The 20,833-nt window shown below is 38.2% G+C and overlaps 1 protein-coding gene across 2 annotated transcripts in view; it reads left to right on the plus strand.

Annotated features, from left to right (window-relative positions):
• Positions 1–20,833, plus strand: part of CERS6 (ceramide synthase 6) — a 281,767-nt gene that overhangs the window by 85,618 nt on the left and 175,316 nt on the right. For both annotated transcript variants that reach the window (XM_019727366.3, XM_019727367.3), the window contains exon 3: positions 5,516–5,646. In XM_019727366.3, coding sequence (XP_019582925.1) covers positions 5,516–5,646 — 131 coding nt within the window. The remainder of the gene's footprint in view (positions 1–5,515; positions 5,647–20,833) is intronic.

Below are 20,833 nucleotides of genomic sequence, written 5' to 3' on the forward strand. Positions count from 1 at the left end.
CAAATCAAGTAAAAGAAGTACAAGCATATTTAACAACACGAGAGTAAACTCTAAGAGAGATAAAATTATTGACTAATGCTGGGTGGGGGAGTAAGAGGAAATATACCAGTTTTAAATATTGCTCATACGAAATTATTATTAACTGAAAACAGTAGGAGAGTATTGTGATCACATGGATAACCACTAGAACAAAAATTACCCACAAAAAGAACAAAAATAAGACAAACCATATTTGGTTTATTAAAATGTTTTCAACTATCAAAACAGAAAGCATGACATAATTGAGGGAACTATGAACAAACTGATCCATTATAGCAATACATGTAAATGTGTTTGACTCATCTAATAAAAAATAATTCAGGTTTGTGTCACAGAGCTACCTTAAAAGACATACCTTAAGATAAAGTAATTACAAATATAGAAAATGAGAGTACGACAAATGTATATACAGGTATATATAGGCAGACATAAATAATAGAAACTAAGGTTTCTATTTTGTATAAAAGTGGAAGTAAGGCCAAAAAGGATGAAATGAAATGAACAGTAGGCTTTTTATTACCATAGGATACAATTCACAGTGAAGATAAAATAGTTATGAATACATATACATTGATTATCAGTGTATCCATATACTCATCAAAAAGAATGAGTTTGTTTTTTTTGATGAAAGCAATTTAAATAGAAAGAAATTTAATAGAAAAGCAATTTAATAGTAAGAAATTTTAATTTACCCCTGGGTCATGACAGGTCAAGTGAATAAAATAAAAAACAGGATATAGAAATTCTGCAAAATATAATTAACGAGGAAGATCTAAGAGGTACGTTTAGAACCCTCTATTCTTAATATAGACTGTACTTTTAAGTGCCTGCCTGTTAAGTAATTACAAAAATTAATCTTTTATTGTATGCAAAGCTATAACAAATTTCAAAAATAGGCACAATTTAATAATATTAGGCATCAGAAAACAAAGCCTCTTGCTTTCTCAATCAACTCTTGGATAAAAATAAAATTTCGAAGTATTAAGAAAGCAGTGGTGATGAAAACACTACTCATATGTACTATGCGATAGCAGTGCTCAGATGAAAGCTCATGTATATATTAAAAAAATAGTTAACCACTTATTAAACACTAGAAGAACAACAAAATAAATGACAGCAAGCAGCAGGAAGAAATTGATAAATACAGAAATTGAGTTAGTGAAACTATAGAATTGAAAATTAATTCAAAAGTACCTTATTTATATAATTATTTTTTTTACAGAAAGTCAGCCAACCCAGTCAAGGAAAAAAACAAATGTAAATTTACAACATAACAATCATCAACGTAACAATCAACAATCAACAATCACTGAAATAGAAGAGAATGGAAAGGATATATTTCTATTTACATGGCAAATAAAATATAAAAACTTGGATAAAATGGATATCATTCTAGGAAAATACTATTTACCAACTATAATTTGCTTGATATATATATACCAGAGGTGACAAAAAATATATATATACACATGACATATTCATCTTTTCTTTTGTTATCAGTATATATTATTACAATTTTAATACAGTTTTTTCCTTTCTTAAAATGTGTATACTTTTTTTTGGCACCCTCTGTGTGTGTGTGTGTGTGTGTGTGTGTGTGTGTGTGTATGCTTTCACACAAATATTCTAACACACTCTTAAAGAGCAGATAATTCTAGTGCTATTTTAAACTATACCAAAGCATGGAAAACTAAGAAAATCATCCAAATTCTCTTTTTGTGTAGCAATAAAACATTAATATCAAAGATTTCACCCCAAAATAATACTACAGACTTATTGTACTTAACATTGATGAAAAATCGCCCCTCCCCCAAATTAGGAAACCAAACTTAGCAGCACACTGAAAGAATTATTCACCATCACCAAATAGGATTTATTCTAGAAATGTAAGGCCATCCCTGTATTCAATATTTTAAAAATCTGTATAACTCATCATATTAATTGATCTAAGAAGAAAAGGTGCATGATTGTTTTCATGGATACTGAAATCTAACATCATTTTAATTAAAACAGAATCACCTAGGGAGAGGTTTCCTCCCCATGATAAATACATTTGTATATCATCCCTAAATCTGGCCTCTTGCTTAGTGAGAAACAAAGCGGTATTCCCACTCTAGCCTGGAACACATAGGGATGTTTATTACCGCTGTTCTGCATTGTGCTAAGTTTTACAGTGAATTAGCAAATAGATAAGGAAAAGAAAATAAAGGCATAAAAATTAGAAAGGAGGAGGTAGAGTTATTACTATGCAAAGATTTATTCATTCACTTAAGAAGTATTGAATTCCTATTATATTCTAGGAATTGATATTCTAGGTACTGATTGTTTATAGAGCTTGCATTTCAGTAACATGCTATTATATGACTGTGTACTTGGAAAATAAAAGGAATCAAGTGAGAAACTACCACAAACAATATGAAATGTTAGCACAAAATTAGTAACTATATATATATATAGTATATATGCAAACAGTAAGCAGTTAGAAGATATAAGAAACTTGCTTATTTATATAGAAAGCAAAAAGATAATATCCCTAGGAACAAGTGTAATATGGATGTGCAAGTTCTGTGAGGAAAATTTCAAACAATGTTGAAGGATGCAAAAGGCTAATTGAGTAAAGATGTCAATTTATTCAACGTTAATTTAAGAACTTGCTATCATCTCATTAAAATATTAACAGATTTTCTTGTTCAGTCATTTGTGTATTTTGAAACTAGACAAATTAATTCTAAGATTCATATAGAAAAATAAATAAGGATTTTTGAGTAACCTAACTGGTACAATGTAAATGGAAAACTAGATTCAGTTTCTTATGAGAAAAAGATGAACGATGGTATTGAGCTACTTGAGTAGCCATTTGGAAAGAAATAGTTAAATTCGTATCTCCCACTGTATACCAGGGTATATTCCAAATGCACTAAAGATTAAATGTAAAAATCAAAACTGTAAATGTATTAGAATCGAAACTGTAAATGTGGGAGAATTTTCTTAAATATTTGGAATAGAAAGGCTTTTCTAATTATGACCCCAGATTCAGAAACTATAACAGAAAAGACTAATAAATCCAAATGTTTTTTTAAAACTTATGCAATTAAAAACCACAAGCAAAAAACATCATAAGCTAATTTTAAACATAAATGACACATTGGTGCAAAGTTTTCAACCTGTGGTATGGACAATTTTAATCACCCTAATAAATGAAGAAATTCTACAAATCAGTAGAGAAAATACCTAAAATTTAGGTATTAGATAGGAAATAGGCAATAGAGAGGAAAAGATTGTTCATAAAAAGGAAATATAGATGGTTTTTAAAACACATGCAAAGATGCTTCTTTCATAAAAAGAGGAAAACAAATTAAAAATGTACTGAGATACTACTTTTTATATATCAGACTGGAAAAAAATTGAGAAGTCTGATAACATACTCTGTTGATAAGACTTTGGGAAATGGGCAATCGTGTTTGTATAAATTGGAAAAATCATTAGTGAGGGTAATTTTTCATTATCTCAATAAATTGTAAATGCATAGACATTTTGATCTCCAACTTTCACTATCAGGAATTTATCCCTGTTTAAAAAATGGTGTATATAAAATGACTTATGCCAAGGTTATTTAGTGCAGCATTGTTTACAGTAGTAGAAGTTTGGAAACTACCTAAATGTCTATTAATAGGGGAGTGGATAAGTAAATTATGGCATATTCTTACAGTTCTACAAAAGGAGGGTGTTCTTTATATTTTGACACCAAAATGTTCCAAGATACATTGTAAAGTGAAAAACCCAGAGCCCAGAATGATGGATGCAGTATGAAACATTTATGTGACTAGGGGGAATATAAGAATATATATATTCAAATTTGCTTATATTTGTATAAAATAACTCTGGAAAGAACCTGACTTGATAACTGGTTACCTGGTGGGAAAGGGGAGAATAAAAACTAAGAGAGTAGGAACAAAGTAAGAAGGTGAAACTTTTAATTTGTGAACCATGTGAATGTTTTACCTATTCAATGAACTTAGAAAATAAATTGAAATGAAAAAATTGAATTCCCCTAGGAAAATGATATAGTCAAGGTATATTGTGGGTTGTGAATTTTCTCTCCCATATTTTTAATTAAGAGAGACACGATGAAATGAGAGCCTAGATGGTGTCATGACTACTAAAAAAACACCTCAAAGTACACACACCTTACTAAAAGTTGGCAAACAACTTTTATAGGCACAAGCTCAGCATATTTATTAATCTCAGCCACAACACTAAGGCCATTGGTTATGGTTCCTGTGTGTTTGACACCTTGAATTGATTGAGATGCTTTTAAAGAGGTGTCATGTGAATATTCCACCCTTCTAATTTGAAAGCTGAACGCTGGTCAGCCTGCCTTCCCCCACCCCATTTTTGGTTATTTCCTCTGATCATTAACATCTCCTTAATATTAAAACAATGGTAGAATAAATAAAGAATAGAACTAACTTAGCTTAGTTTTGTTGTGTGGCAGGTCACCCTCACATAACTGTTGGGAAGAAGCTCTATGAGATACTGAAGAGAGGGGAAGGGCAGGATAAGGGAGAACTAACATTTACTGAGTTTTATCTATGTTTTTACATTTTATCCTCACCACCATTCCATTTAGGTGAATAAATAAAGCCCCTTTTTTTAACAGGAGGAAACCGAGGCTCAGAGAGGTCGTTGCAGAAAGGAATTGAACTTTTGTCTATTGTCCCTTAATGTTACAGAAATGAGTGAGAGACAACAACTCTCGTCACATGGCAAGCATAATGAGTGTCTTTTTCCACTTCACCAAAGTTGTGTCTTCAAGTAATGCATAGTCATTATAGAAGGTTTGTTGGGGTGTCTGGTCAAAAGGAATGGCCAGGAAAAGAAATAAACGAAATGTGTGAAGAACAGAGGAGAGGGGAGAGAGAAACAGAAAACAGAGAAAACATGTTTTGTAATGGAATTGGTACCTTAGGCTAAGGTGAGGTATTTGGGGATTCCTTGGTGCTTTTTGTTATCCCAATATGTGATAATTGGGTATAACTTAACGTTTTTGTTTTTTTTTCCCCTGAGAAAGTGAAATATTTGAATGATGCCTCTGTGCAAATTCACCTAAGGTGGCCTTTGACCTCTCTGTTGCAGACTTTGTTGATGAGCTTTGTTTTGAAACTCCTATCCTCGAAGAGTAATGGCACTGACTCAGCCAGTTGGCTGTTCCATTGAATCTTTGTTGCTGATAAGAAGTGCAAGCATTAGAGCAAGATTCATACTTTTCAGTGTCGCTTCACAATAATAACTTTTCTTGTCCTAAGTGGCTATTTATGTGCATGCTGCTAACGGAAGGCCTAGTTCCTCAGGGGTAACTGTGGAAATCTCAGTAGCAGATAGTACATATAGAAAAAATAATAATGTCAAATATAGACAAGGACAGATGTATTTATGGTGAAGATGAAAATGATTTTCCTGGTACCTTGTTTCCTAGCATCCTGATGAAAAGAGATTGGAAGGTCTTTCCAAGCAGCTAGACTGGGATGTTCGCAGCATTCAACGCTGGTTTCGACAAAGACGCAACCAGGAGAAGCCAAGCACGCTGACGAGGTTTTGTGAAAGCATGTAAGTTGCTGTTTTTCTTTTTGAAAGAAAAATCTGTGTAAGTACTCACACCGTCCCTGAGATGAAAAATAAAGACTTGGCGCAGGCTCTGGCAGCCCCTAAAAAGCATGCCATCTGGTGGAAAAAATAGTCCACAAAAAAACTGGGTGGGTAGTAGATTGTTATTTCCACATTGGATACAGTAAATGAAGTTTGCTTCCATGTGGGGTTCCCACAAAGTAGACAGATTACGAGGCCTACCGTGGTATTCTCAGTCACTTTTGAAATATAGCACTAAAGTTATTACGTTTATAGTTTGAATTTTAATAGACCAGATTTTGTCATGATAAAAGCTGAGATACTAGGATATATTATCAAAAGGTCATGACGATGTCCTGTGTTCCTGGAGGTTTAAGAAAGGGCTGTATTCCTGGGTGAGTTTAATGAAGCGTTGCTTGAAGGTGGGAGATGCAATGAAAGTCTCTTCCATTTCTGAAATGTGAACTTTACGGTGTATAAATTATACATCAATAAACCTATTAAAAATAATAAAAGACCCACAGAGAACTCTTTCAGCACAGTGATATTTTGAAGTAGCGATATTCAATACATTTATCTATAGGAAAGTTACAGAAAGAAATACTGAAGCATTGAACACATCCCCCACAAAGGGAATATTGCTCTATTTGGTTTTCGTCCTCTGGGATATGACTGTGCCTTTCTCTAACAGTTCTCGTCTTTGGGAGCTTTTTCCTGGTCATTTAACAACAGTGCTGTCAGTGTAGCTCCCTCCATTGCAGGCTTTTTATTTGTGGTTAAAGTTACATTTTCAGGTTTAGCTTTCAATGATACCAAAGAAGTATCTTAGCAGTTGTAATCTAAAAGTTAGAGGAAACCTAATCTTACGGAAGAAATGCGTGAGAGGCAGAATAATATCATAAACCCTAGGGCTAGGTAAATATGAGGAGCATAAACAGGGTCTTCAGGAGGTCAGAATATTTATAAAACATTGAAAAACGACCTAGTCGATATAATCTGCAAAGCCCTTCTTATAACTGAAGTTAGTAGCTGTTTAGGGAAGAGGGATTTATGCATCTGGGATTCTGCTCAGAAGCTGGAGATGCTTTCTGGCCCGGTCCTACCAATTACACAAAAGTCCTGTGCTCCATCGTTGAGCCGTGGACCTGAGTGGGATGAAGTTGGTTCTCAGTACGTGTCCGCGTACTAAAACTCACGTGCTGTCTTTTCCTCCAACTAACTTCCTTGGTAACTCAGTACTAGCCCTTTCTATACTGTACTGAGTCTACACCAGCATGCATAGGAATCAGTCACCTGGATCTTGCTAAAATACAGATTCTGATTCAGTCGGTCTGGGATGGCAGCCGAGAATGTATTTTTAACAAGTTCCCAGGCGATGCTGCTGGTCCGTGGACCACCCTTTGAATAGCAAAGCTCAGCACTACACCAGTGTCTGTGTCTTCTCGAATGCGACTGGTCTTTATCTGCATACTACACTCACCAGGATGATTGTAGTTATAATTAGTTAAAAATATATCTAAATGATTGCGAAAGGCAGTGGAAAGACACAAAGGTGGGTGAGAAGAAGCTTAAAGTATCGATTATGATCTCTTCCCTTAAGAAGCTTATTATAAGAGTGAGGGAGATAAGATGTAATATCTGAGTATATGTGGTTCAACGACAGGTATTAAAAAATAACCAGAACACAGTAAATAGAAACCAATTTACACTTCAAAAAAACCAAAAACCAGATATGAGAGCTAAATGATTGGTATGCATGGTCAGTAATTAAAGATTCAAAGATAAAGATCAGCTATGGGTTAGAGCACACACGGGGGTTGCTGGGACTAGAACTGAGTCAATACCAGTGGCCTTTGACCTCTCTGCTGCAGAAGACTGTGTTGATAAACTTTGTTTTGAAATTCTCTTCTTCCTTGGCTTCTGGGTTTCCACTAGATCCTCCTGCCTTTCCGACAGCTTTTGTTAACATCGTGTGTTCTGTATTTTCCCTATGGTCTTCAATGGGTCACTTCTCCAGATTCAGTTTTCACCTTATGTCCCTCATTCCGCCTTCCATCCTCTGTGCTGAAGTTTTTGCCTCTCACCAACTTCTTTCAAAGCCATGTGTCCTGTGAAGATGTTTCTTCTGAGACATTTTTTGCTCTCTCCAACTGGAAACTCTGATTTGCTTCCACTCCTGACCTTGCATTCTCTCCTACTGTTTGTATGCTCTGTTCTGTTCCAGGCTGGACATTCAACCCAGTCAGCCGCTGAGATCCATCAGTTCTTTGTAAGGCCACTGCTATGGCCCTGGTCCTAATTGCTCTCCTATGTCTCATTATTTATCTTATTTCACAGATATTTTGTTGGCTACAAAAGAATTACATTTTTCTAAAATACTGTTATTGTTATCTCCATGGTCTGCTGCTTTGAAACTTTAATGACTTTTCTACGACTATAGGATAAATACAGAGTGTGCCCCCCAAAAAATGTATACACATTTTAAAAAAGGAAAAAAAACTGTATTAAAATTGTAATGCTCAATGTATACCGATAGCAAAAGATGAATACAAGTCGTGTATATACACGTTTTTTGGCCCTCCCGGTATTAGGCCCCTTAGCCTGATAGCTAAAGACTGGCCTTCATCTGTTTGATATCAGTCACCCAAATGACTCCATCCTTCCCAAGGGATGTCTTTTCACTGTCTGTTCTTTGTTCATTCTGCCTTGGTTTGTGCTGTGTTCCTGATGTGGAATACCGACACTCCTCTGCTCTGCACATTTGTCCCCCATCCATTCCTCAGACCCCAGGCTCCCTTGGAAATGTGGCATGACTGGTGAGTCCAGAGTGAGCGCTACTTCCACTGAATTCTTAGGGTCCTTATTGTAAGTGCTAGGAATTTAATACTGAATCACATGCTTTCTTATGTGGTCATTTCTCTTTCCTTAGCTTGTCTACATATTTTCACCCTAATTATATCATAGGTGCTCCTGAACGGCACAAGAACCACATTTTTTTTTCTAGCATTCTTCTCAGCCTTTACCACAAGATGTAGACTCTGCTGAATAAATATTTGTTATTGACTGTGTGTTAAGACGGCATTGTTTGGGAAGGATTTGCTCATCTAAGTTGGCACCCTGCCCCCCAAAATGAAGACTATCTAACATACACTGACTTAGCCTAAAATTTGTCTGGGAAAATTACCGAACTATGGGAAGCTTCAAGACAATTTCAGAAGCAGAAATTCAGAGGGGAAAGAATGGGGTGGCAAAGGAGTACATTACATAACACCACAAGGACTAAAGCAGAATTATATTGATCTGTGTATTCACACATGTATGTCATAGTTATTGGCTCATTAATTTAAAAAAAAAAAGATCTGGGCAAGCTGGTCTTGACCATGGGTGCACTTCACCTGATAAGATTTTCAAAATACACATTTCTAGGCCCTACCCCAGGATGTTCTGAATGGGTGTTGTGACCCAGGTGGGGTCCGGACGTATAGATCTTGGAAGAAGCATCCTGCATACTTACAACACATATTCCTGTTTAAGAAGCACTAATCTGTAAAAAGAGATGACTGCTCTTCAAAATTACTAAGAATAAAATCAGAAAGCAAGACAACACAAATTTGACACAATAGGGCCCAAATGTAAAGATTTTGTAGTTTTTTTGTTATGTAAGTTACTATTATAGAAAATATACAGTCCCTTCAGAGGAATTGTATTTCATCTTTCAGCAATGTAGAGTAGCACCAATATGCATGCCAAACAGTGCTTGTAACCATCTGCTGGTTGTGTCCAATTTGGGGCACACCCGTTTAATGCAGAAGTACTGAGTAAAGTAAGTTGTTCAGCAAGCAATGTGTTGAAACATTGACGTGACTTTTTTTTTCCCCTCGTGCTAATGTCAGTCATTTGCAGCTGTGTTCGTTTTGATGAATATTTCTTCCAGAAGCTTTAAATCCTTATTGGCAACTGAAATAGAGATTTTTCATGTGGGAGTGAAGCATTTATAAAAATGAGAAGTCATGTGAGACATTTTAGGAGAAACTGGTTCTGAATAGGAGCCATTTAACTGGTGATGGTGATTTGAGGCCACTGAAGCTGTGCCTTCTTCCTTCAACAGTTTCATCAGGATAATGTAAAAATAAATATCTGCAATAAAAAAAATAACTGCAGGATGAAACAAGAAGGGGCAGAGATAAGTTTTCAGAATAAATGGCTTTCCTCTCATTTGTGCTCTACCTGTGCTCATCAATTTAGAGTATTGTGCACTTAATAGCACACATCTGGGAGTAAATTATTACGTATGGCTTTCATTTAAGCAGTCTCCAGTTGACTGAACAGATAAATCTTCCATGTGATAACCTGAAAATATAGGGCAAGGAGTAGTCACACTTCACAGATTATTAGTAATTTATTTGGATTGAAGTTTGCTCCATATGCAGCCTTGTAAGATGAGGACCCAAAATTGTCTTTTCTTTAGGAATTCCATTTTAGAGTTGATGGTGATTAAAACTGCCTGCAAAGGCTGCCATATTTGGATACTTCTGTTTCAGTGTGGCAGCACACTGACCAAAATCTGGGAGCTTTTTGGAATTATGACTTTATTTATGCAAAGAATCCCTGTAATCTTCGTTTGTGATTCTGTTGAACTAAGGATACGCAGCAGTGAGAAATGAATGGCTTAACAAATTGCCTTCATGCTTCCAACTTGGTCACTGTTTCTATTTGATAGCTGTTTTACTTGGACAAATGAGCAATGCTGTCTTGTGATCTTGGTAAGAAAGGGGAGCCTCATAATTGAGGGGCAAAAGGGAACAGTTGTATAGGAAACAAGTTGAATTTTATATCTCTTTATTTCAGATCAATCTTTGATCTGAGGAAATTGTGTGGCAAATATATTCAACAAGTTTTTATAATCCAGCTACCTGCTTGCAAAAAATCCCAACTGAATATTTGCAAGCTGTTTTAGAATCTTCCATATATTCCAGTCTGGGGATGGACAAAATTTTGCCAAGGAGAAAATTCACTTTTGGTTATTTTCTCCATCAGATCATGACCTGTGAATCATTTACAAAGTTTGCTACCAAAGTTCTGTGGAAGGTTGATAAAGCTTTAGAAGGGGAGAACAAAAATGTATTATCATCTAGAAAAATGGCATCTTCATTTTTTCAGTACTGGGATTCGTGATCAATAATGTATCAATGCTGAGCATGAGTCTGGAACAAAAATTAATCATAAAATTGGAAGACAGCCTTTTAGTTCTTGAATAATATAGGGTTGGGTTGTTCTATTGCTATTGTGATGGTGGTGATTATTTTCCATTAATACAAAATAGTCCCTGGATTGATAAACAGCTTTCGTCATCCAAAGTATATAGTTGCAGGTCTAGCTATTGTTCAAATTTAGTTCAGTCTTGGTTTTCAAGACTATTCTTGACTATTTTAAATGGTTTTAAATTGGTGGCTTGTATTCAGGTCAGTTTTAACTTTGGAGCAGGAGTCCGCAGACTTTTCCTATAAGTAACCAGAAAGTAAATATTTTAGGCCACATCAACCTTGTCACAATTACAACTCTGCTGCTGTGTAGCACAAACACAGCCATAGACAATGCAAATGTGCATGGCTGGATTTCAATAAAACTTCATTTATGGATTCTGAAATTTGAATTCATCATTTTCATGTGTCATGAAGCATCATTCTTAAAATTTTTTTCAACAATTAAAAATTTTTAAAGCTGTTCTAACTCATGGGCTGTACAAAAACAGATGGCCTGCTGGACTTGGTTGACAAGCCATAGTTTGCTAAGCACTTTAGGATTACTGTACAGTTCTTTCAGAGTTTCAAGAAGGAAAATGAGGTCTTACTAGCACCAGGCATAGTCATCCAGTGCTCAGTGTCACCATATAACAGAAACATTAGGACAGGTCTGTAACTGGTATGCTCATATTTAATACTCCTAGGACATGGTGCCTTGATGCTATGGAGTTTCATTTAGTTCAATCAAGCTCTCTTTGAAATTATTAGTATTCTTAAGGCAGTGTTACTCTCACTACAACAGATGAAGAAACAAAAACTCATACTGTGTTTCCCCAAAAATAAGACCATGAGCTCTAATGTGTCTTTTGGAGTAAAAATTAATATAAGACAGGGTCTTATTTTACTATAATATAAGATTGGGTCTTATATAAGTCTTACATTAATTTTTGCTCCAAAAGATGCATTAGAGCTGATGGTCCTCCTAGGTCTTATTTTTGGGGAAACACGGTAGACATAGACAATAGTTTACTGGTTATCAGAGGATAAGGGGGGAGGGGTTGGTAGATGAGGGTAAAAGGGATCAAATATATGGTGATGGAAGGAGAACTGACTCTGGGTGGTGAACATACAATGTGATATATAGATGATGTATTACAGAATTTTACACTTGAAGTCTATGTAACTTTACTAATCATTGTCACCCCAATAAACTTTAATTTAAATAAAAGTAAGATTAAAAAATTTGAAGATTGATGAACTAGACTATAGACAGTCTACTCTGTTGCCCTGAGTAACTTTGGAGACCTTTCTGCATCTTTATACTCCAGATCTACCATCTATGGTGAGTGAACTCAAGTTTTCCAATAACTACATCAAGCTTTTTACGTTCCTTGATGGCATATGGCTAGGCCTCTAATTCATGTATACTGGCTAATTAAGGAAAACACATTTATACTGAAAATATCAGAGAGGCCAGACTTCGGTCAAGCTGGCTATGTATTCAGTATTACTGGTCAGTTTTCTTTAAATCCTCAATTTCTCAAAGCTTTATAGATAATTTTTCTGATAATTTTATTCAACATGGAGTTCAATGGTGATGAAAAGGACAGAGTATATAGAGGAATAACTGATTTATTAAGGCCTGATCTTCTTATTTAATTCTTATCTGCCATTTTTTGAAAAGAAAAAAACCAATCCTGAAATATGTTGATATTGGACTTTCAGCCTCCAGAACTGTAAGAAATAAATTTCTGATGTTTAAGCCACCCAGTCTGTGGTATTTTGTTATAGCAGCCCTAGCAAACTAATACACCAACACCAGCTCACAAGTGAACTTCAGGTTGTTTTCAAGGTAAATACCATATTTATGAGTCTATATATTTGTTAACCATTTCACATATATAAAACTGTGCTACTGTTTTTAATAGGTTCCTGTCTTTTTCTTTAAACATCACTGATGAAGTTTCTGAGTGTTGTGCCCCTGACTCATTTTTCTCATAAACCCTGTGTTGTTTTGTTATGCAATTTTGCATAGTGAGGCAATTTTTAGGAATGCATTTGTCATGTTATAGCACAAGGAGGCCTCTCTCTTTGGCTTGTGTACGGCTTCCTTCTCCCTGTGTCTTCACATCGTCTTTCCTCTGTGTATGCTCACCCTTGATGTCCCTTCTTCTTCTTATAAGGACACCAGTCATAGTGGACAAAGACCCCACAGTTATAACCTCGTGTAACCTTAATTGCTTCCTTAAAGGCCATACTTTCAAACAGTCACATTGGGGTTTAGGGCTTTAACATATGAACAGTGTTGAAAAGGTTACAGCTCCTAAGTTTCTGTGAAGTGGTGGAAGGAGGGTCCCCCAAAATCGGAGAGAAAGTTGTAGCACCAGATGGTTGAGTCTCATAGCGTGAATTATGGTAGCTTGGAGATGTTTGAGAGCTGTGTGTGTGTGTGTGTGTGTGTGTGTGTGTGTGTGTGTGTGGTGTATTTCTGTACTGCTCAGGTCAGCGCAGCACAGTTTTCTGCATTCACCTAGTGTTTCTGGCAGATGAAATCACCCATAAACAAATATGAAATTTCTGTTATGCTCACGTAACAATGGAGGACATTCATGGTTTTACGCCAAACCTTACAGCAGGACTGGTGGTACAGGGTGGTGGTGTAAAGGGTGAGCTCTGGAGCCAGGAGTCTGAGGTTGAGTCTTTTATTTAATAAAAACCCGTGGGGTATTTGGGACCTGTGTTTGGCCACCCTAAGCTTCGGTTTCTTTCTTTGTCAAATGGACACGTTGGTCGTGCCTCCCTCAGAGGATTGTCGTGAAGACTAATTGAGTTAATCTATATAAAGTGTTTAGAAAGGCTTCTTGCATACAAGGGGGTAGTGAGTGTTAGCTCCTGGCAACATCATCACACCGTCTGTTGTTAGTCCAGTTGGTGTACAAGAGCAGCAGCACACAGCTAGTAATCTGTCAAAACCAGAATGCAGTGTGGCCCTCCCACAGCCACAGGCACATCACCTCGCAGAGGCAGCTCTGGTATTAGTCCTTTTGGGAGGAGAGATCCAAGGAGATGCAAGGACAACAAGTTCTCAATTTAGAACAAAGCTCTTTTATTCTATGACATCCCAAGGAGCCAGAATCCATGGGAGTTCACAGGGTTGTCAGTTTGGGCTGTACTTACACACAAGAAAAAGATGCCAAAGCCATGCGAGTTCAGCGCGCCAGAGCCCCAGGCTTGCTGTTGGGCTGCGGTGCGACAGAAGTGCATGAGAAAAGGTGCCCCACTTCAGCAGGAGCGGGGCCTGCTGTGCCTCTAGAAGCCAAGGCTTTTGAAGCCCCACATGAAAAATGTCAGAACACACAGTGAATGTCTTTGAACCACAGAGATTTAAAATTTGCCCAGGTGTTTCTGAGGAGGACACAGCTAGCCTCTGCCAGGAGGGAGAGAGGAACAAAGCCTGGAGCCCAGGGGTGCTGGCTTTGGTAAAGCCGCCTCTGCTAGAGCCAGAACAGTCTGACGAACCTTAGGACGGGTCAGCGTGGCTTCTGGGTAGAGGAGTGTGCTGTGAATGTAATGTGTAGTGGTTATCGCCTGTGGGCAGATGAAGGGCTCAGGAGGCTATTGACCTTGAACAAATTTGAGGATGGGAATGATAGGTACCAGGTTTATGACCCGACTCAAGCTGTGTTACCCTTAGCGAGTAGTTTAATGTTGCTGGGTCCCAGGTGCCTCTTCTGTAAAGGAGAAATAAGTCCTATTTATTGGGTCATTCTGGGGGTTAAGTGAGAGGGTTATGTATAATGTATATCTCTCCCTGCCTGGTTCCCTTTCAACTGGGTTGCAAAGTTGAATAAGCAACAATTTCTTACCTTGTGGGACTCACAGGGGCACCTGATTCATCTTGTTAGTAAAGTTGTTCAGTACCTCAGATAGGAAGCTTTGACCTGTGATATTTAAGTGACGTGGCTCCTTTCTAAGGCCTCTTCCTTATTGCCCCAGCCATGGGGTTTTCTGGGTCTTATATCTTAACATACCATCAGGAGAACTCGTTTTTAAATTGTTCAGAAAGAAGCACTTCATTGCTTCCTCTTGGGACTCCAGCCTGATTAGCCCTCTCTCTGTCCTCCTTGCTCCTCCCTGCCTCCTTCCCCCTGTTACAGGGGCAGGTGCCTTCTGCTTCTTCCTGGCTCTCCGTCCTCCCATGATTGTCTCATGGCAGCACATCCCGTCACAAGGGGCATAGACGAGGCTTAAAAAAATCCTCAGCCATTACTAACTTGACTGTAATTGTCTTAAAAGTTGGTACACAGCACATGACTCCCCATGCTGGAATATAGTACCTAGGAATACTGTAAGGGGTGATTGTGTTTGCATGTCAGATGGTGGTGGTGGAGGGCCAGCACTTGGACAGAGCAGCAGAAGGCCCAGCCACCTTCCCTTTGGGAAGATTTGAGCAAAGTCCAGTGACACTTGGGAAAGCAGGTCTTTGCAGTTTATTTGTAGGCCTCCCCAAGACTAAATTCATAATGAGCCCTCACTAAATGCAAGTTGAGCTGCTGGCGGTGTCTGGAGGGCTGTTGTGATATGAGAGAATTAAAGTACTTTAGGAAAATGACTTTAAATTTGAACAGTATTTCTTATTTTGCCTTTATACCACCTTGTGTAATAGCGGTTTCCCACCGACAGGAGGCTAGACACTGCTCTTAGGGCTCCACTATGTGGGACGTTAATGAGACCGTCCTGCAGAGGGTATATTGTGAGAGAGGCGATGGTGCCCCATGACACACAGGTCAAGGTTAACAGCAGAATTGGCATTGAAGGCTAGTGTTCAAGTCTTGGCCATTTCACTTAATTCTGCAGTGTTCTGATAACATCTGTACTCCCTGTATTTAGTCGCAGATGTGATGAAATTGCATCTTTTCATCCTCCATGTGATTATATAACAATAAGTTTGCTTGCAGATGGACACCTAATGCTGGTAGGAGAATTAGACCCTGAGCCGGGAGGGGATGGAGATGTTTACCAGGTTTATATGCTGGATATGTAATGGAGCCTTTACAGTTAATCCTTACAACCACCCTCTGTAATGTGTTAGGTGATAACAACAGCCTTTGTTACCAATGAAAAAAATGAAGCAAAGAAAAGTGGAGTAACTGACCCAGTGCCACACAGCTAGCAAGTAACAGTTGGGATTTGTATTCAGGTTTGCTTAAATCTGGGGGCTTGTGCTGTTTCAACTGCACAAATTAGAGAAAACACAGGAACATCAGATGTTCCCACGTTCAGAGCAAACCGGGAAAGGGGGTGCTTTGATGTTTTATTTGCCATCATAGTCGCCTTTCTCTTTCCTTTATGCCTGCAGTTTACGAGGGACTGCGATTCAGTCTCATTGCTTCTCCTTGGCACAGTGATTGCACTTTTAGTTCTCTACTAGTACACTTGGAAATTTATTTTCACTATTTGCCTCTCTCTCTCTGCTATCAAACTGTCCAACACCTTGACTGCTTGGGCTGTCTCCTTCATCTTTTCATCTCCACAGCTCAGCACAGTGCCTGGTGCATTGTAAGACCCCAATAAGTGTCTACTGAATGAATGAATTATTTAGACTAGGGACTGGATTGAACCTCTAGAGACTAGAGGACTGAATTTAATTAGAAGAAGCTCAAGTTTATTGTCTTTCAAATAGCTCTATGGAAGATTGAGGTGGGGAGGGAGGAGCCAGGAAAGACTTTCTAGAGCAGGTGTCACTGCTGAATTTTAAGGATGATGATATTGACAAGGTAGAGAAAAAAATATGGGTGCTAAAGGCTGCATCAGGGAGTAGAAATCGACTGAGGAGGATGGTAGGTTTTGGAAACTCCAGTCAGCATGAGGGGTGAATGGGAGAGAAAAAGCCAGGAGGCAGGTGTGGTTCTGGACATTTTTTCCCACCCGCTCCTCTCTACATATCTGGGGTCATCTGACCTTCTGCTCTAAAATGTCCTAGTTTCCCTACACTCACAAAAATCCCATGTTTACTAAGTGCTTGGCTCATTTAATAATACAATTAGCTTTTATTATCAGTGCCTCATACCAATGTATGCTTAAGTTTGAATCCTTTTATTTTTTGTTGGAAAAATATTTACTCATTGAACATAAATCTCTCTTTGGTAGGTATGCAACAGAGGTGATTTTGAGCAGGTACCTTGTGTGGTCTGCCTCCCAACCTTTATCTTGTCTTCTGAAGAGGATGGTACAATGCATTGCATTGGCATGATGACTTCTCCCCTTTTCTTTCCCACCCCCTACACAAACATGCAAAAATTAAACATCCAAAGGAAAAAGAAAGAAAACCAAGTTAAATTATCACCTCACTATTGGCTACCTCAACTGTATTGTACGTTATAAAAAAAAAAATCAGAGTATAGAACCCATCATAATGAGTAGTATACCATTAACTCTGCACTCTACAATCAAGGTCCAACATTAAAAAGAAAACAAAACGAAACAGGACATACAGTCAAGAAAACATGAGCGTGCTTGTGTGCTTTTGGAGACAAGTGAATATTTGAGATCAAGATTGTTCCAGATAATCCAGAAAAAACTCATGTGCCCACAGGACTTAATTCACTACAATTTTCCAAACAGTTACAGAGGCTGGGCTGGATGCTGGGGTGTTTAAAAGTTGAAAGGACAAAAATGCTGTTCTCTGGTGCTCAGATTTTAGGCGGGGAAAAAGACACAACAATTTAGGCACATCTATCTGTCCTTGGGGACGGGGTTGAGTCATAGTATTGTGATGAGTACCAGATTTCAGAGAAACACATCTAAGAATTGGTCAGTATAGAGAACTTTTTGTGAATGCATTTTGTGATGCATTTTGGGGGACAGAATGAATATTGAAGTATATAAAATATTGAATTTTGCTTATGGAATTTTTATCTTTCAAAGGACATTGTCTGGTGATATCCATGGAATAGCAAGTGATGATCTTGTAATGGGATTCTGTCAGACCTTCCGATAAAGAAACATATACCTTAAGCCTCACTGTGTTTGTTATTGTTTGTAATGCAGGGAGAGTCGGGAGACATGCAGATTCCTTACTTATGCTGGTCCTTATTTGGTGCTCCTTGTCTATGGAAACCAGCTTTCATCCAGAGCCATCACTGATCTTTATTTTAGGTTTCCCTTTCTTCTCTGTGGGTAGGAAGGTGGGGATAGGAGTAGGGGAGGGGCTGGAGGCAGTAGGAATTGTGGAAGTGCTTTTCAGCTTACCTCAGATCCAACCCAGTGACCTGAAGATTGGGATACTGTTTGCAGAAAAATGGAAACCAAATAAATTCTCAATGGATGGGGACTGTGGTCCATGACATGTTTTGTGAGATAAGGTATGAAAGGCTTAAACCTGTACCTGTAGTATTAGTTGATAGGCCCATAGAGATCTCAAGAAGTAGCCTCACACAATTTCCTGCAAAGTTGTTCTTTATGTCTACTTTTCAACAAAAACTCTTGTTTTTCTTTCATTATTCATTGAGATTATAGTTCTCATCTACTATTTTCTCTCCCACTATTAATTTTTTTATGGAAATGTGTCCAATTTGAATTGATTGCAATTGTTATTGATTCTAATTTTGAAATAGGGCTTGCACCTATATGCATCATTTCAATTTAATTGATTCAAAATAAAATATTGTTTTGTCTTGAATTATGACGTGCTTACATGAATCTCGTCTAAACGTCTGGTGTTCTAAGTCCAAAAGCTTCTCTTGCTTCATGACTTTAAGTGTTCTCATTTCTGTTTCTTCCCAAGACTTACGTGGTTCAATAAACATTTTTTGAGCATTTACTACATGCTGGGTTCAATGTCAGATGCTAGATGGAAGGATAGGACCTCTTCCCTTGAAGGATAAATGGCACTGTCTTTTTACCCCACCCTCTGAACCTTCATTTCCTAGTCTGTAAAACAGGGTTAACCTTAAAAACCTGACAGGCTTGTTATAGCAATTACATATAATAATTCCTATAAAGCACCCAGGCTATGTCTAACTCAAGAAAAGTAATTACTTTTGATCAATTTGAATTTCTGTGTGTCAGAGACTGGCAAAATGAATTGAATTCCCCTGCCTATTCACATAATATCATTCCCCATTTGCTTAATACCTTGGGGGACTACATTACCACCATGCATTTTATCTAGGTTTTATTTCCATTAAATCCCCAAACGCCTGAAGATGTAATTATGTGGTGGGTCTAATGTGATGGCTTTTGTTGGAGGGACTGAAACTCATAATTTAAATTTTATCTTCCTTTCTTTAGTGAAAAGCTTCTTGGAGATCAGAGTGAGAACATGATTTTCTGGCTTTTTGACTTTTAAAGTGGCATGTTATTTGGTACCACAAGCCTTTACCTTTCCAAAACAGCAGGACAAGGTCCTCGTGGTAGAATTAGGAGTTTTCTGTCTTAAGCAAAGGGGTCATGGCACACAGGCCCAGCGGCCCTGGCTTCTAGGGTACCAATTCTACCTGTCTGTCTCTGCCAACTTGCTCAGACTCAGTTTCTCGAAATTTAACATGGGTTAATATAGTAGTTCAGATTTAAAATAGGGCCATAGAGTTGTTATGAACATATAAGGCATTCATGCTTTGCAAACACTTTAATAAATGTTAGCTGTTATCATATTAATGATCCAGAGTAGTAGCCCTATAATTATCACTGAAGCAAAGCAGGACCTCCTCTGTGTGGACTCACTTCTTGAACAAATTTTACCTTGTCCTGTGAATTTCATGAGGATTTATAAGAATACATTCTCTTTGGCTTGATCTGCTAGGTGGAGCCCACCTCTTGGCTTTTGTTGATCCGGTCACCCCCACCCCACCTCCACCCCGGCCTGGGATGCCCTTCCCCCGCCTTTTCCACTTGATAAATATCTGATCATCTATCAAGACTCAGTTCCCCTTCATTTAGCAGTCTGGGCATTTACTGAGTGGCACATTTATGTCAAGCACTGTGCTTAGGTTCTAGTCGAGAGCAGACCTAGAAACAGACCATTACAACCTGTGTGGCCGCACCTATTCCCAGAAGGAGGCATCATCTCCCCTTCTCTTTTTCCCAAGCAGAACTGGCAATTTCCACTTTTGTGTACTCTTTAATAATAACAATAGTAATTCATTGTGCTTATATTTCTTGTTATCATCTAGCCGATAAACTCCTTTAAGGCAGAGTCTGTTTTACCCCTCTTTGAATACCCAGCACCCGTGACTGTGCCTGCACATAGAAGGTGCTCAAATGTTTTTAGAAGGAGTAAATGCATATTTTAGGGCTAATGACCTTATACAGATTGTTTGCCATGTCTTTGTTTCATGTATTCCCCAATTATATTTTGAGTGCCGGCTGTATGCCAGGCAGTCTGTAAGTGCTTGGGACATAGCTTATATTTCATTGGGAAGGAGACAATAGACAAATAAGTAAAATATATAGGATGTCAGTTGGCACGAAGTACTATGGAGGAAAATTAAGCTGAAAGAAAGATAAGGAGTGTGCGTGGGTATGAGCATTTGGGGGTTGTTGGGAAGTCATTCCTGAGAAGGCCTGAAGGAGGTGAGGAAACCTCATTCAGCAGAGGAGGGGCAATTGCAAATACCCTGAGGAGGGGTATACCTGGCCTGTGTGAGGGCAGGGGTGTTTGGAGCTGAGGGGGAGTGAGAAGGAGAGGAGTAGAGGAAAGGTAAGAGGTTGTGCAGAGCCCTGTAGAGCCCTGGAAAGACTTTGGTGTTTTACTCCGAGATGGGAACCCATTGGAGGGTTTTGAACTGAGGAGCCATGTGGTCTCATGAAAGTTCTAACAGGTTCAGGACCACTGATGTGTTCAGAATGGGCTGTGGCGGTGGTTAGTGCAGGCACAGGAGACCAGGTAGAAGGCTACTGGGATAATCCGGTGGTGGTAGTGATGG

The sequence above is a fragment of the Rhinolophus sinicus genome, chromosome 17, assembly GCF_057876585.1.
Source record: "Rhinolophus sinicus isolate RSI-liver-muscle chromosome 17, RSI-T2T, whole genome shotgun sequence".
In the NCBI taxonomy this organism is placed as follows: Eukaryota; Metazoa; Chordata; class Mammalia; order Chiroptera; family Rhinolophidae; genus Rhinolophus; species Rhinolophus sinicus.